At 56.1% G+C, this 312-nt stretch overlaps 1 protein-coding gene across 1 annotated transcript in view; it reads left to right on the top strand.

Annotated features, from left to right (window-relative positions):
- The window catches only part of SLC39A14 (solute carrier family 39 (zinc transporter), member 14), a gene marked incomplete at its 5' end in the record, with an annotated part of 5,575 nt that overhangs the window by 4,969 nt on the left and 294 nt on the right, over window positions 1-312 (top strand). Inside the window, one exon of the mRNA XM_009709936.1 lies at window positions 3-88. Within this exon, the coding sequence (XP_009708238.1) occupies window positions 3-88 (86 nt within the window). The remainder of the gene's footprint in view (window positions 1-2; window positions 89-312) is intronic.

The following is a 312-nucleotide window of genomic DNA, read 5'->3' on the forward strand; positions in this document are numbered from 1 at the left end:
CGGTATCGTGGCCGGTAGCCACTTTTCTGCCAACTGGATCTTCGCTCTGGCCGGAGGGATGTTTCTGTACATCGCGCTGGCTGACATGGTAAATACTGAGCCTGGGGGGCTGCCGGGTGCGCAGTCAGGACCTTGCCAGGGGTTTTTTGGTTTTGTGGTTGGTTTTGGTTTTGTTTTTTTTTTTCTGCCTGGCTAGGAAGAGCTCTGGCTTGCCCTCAGCCTGGAGGCAAGGCAGGCATGGAGAGAACAGGGAGATGTTTGCTCTGTGCCCCCTGCAAATGCAGACGCTGTCTGTAGCGGCCGGGGTTTGTC

The sequence above is a fragment of the Cariama cristata genome, unplaced genomic scaffold (genome assembly GCF_000690535.1).
Source record: "Cariama cristata isolate BGI_N322 unplaced genomic scaffold, ASM69053v1 scaffold22991, whole genome shotgun sequence".
In the NCBI taxonomy this organism is placed as follows: Eukaryota; Metazoa; Chordata; class Aves; order Cariamiformes; family Cariamidae; genus Cariama; species Cariama cristata.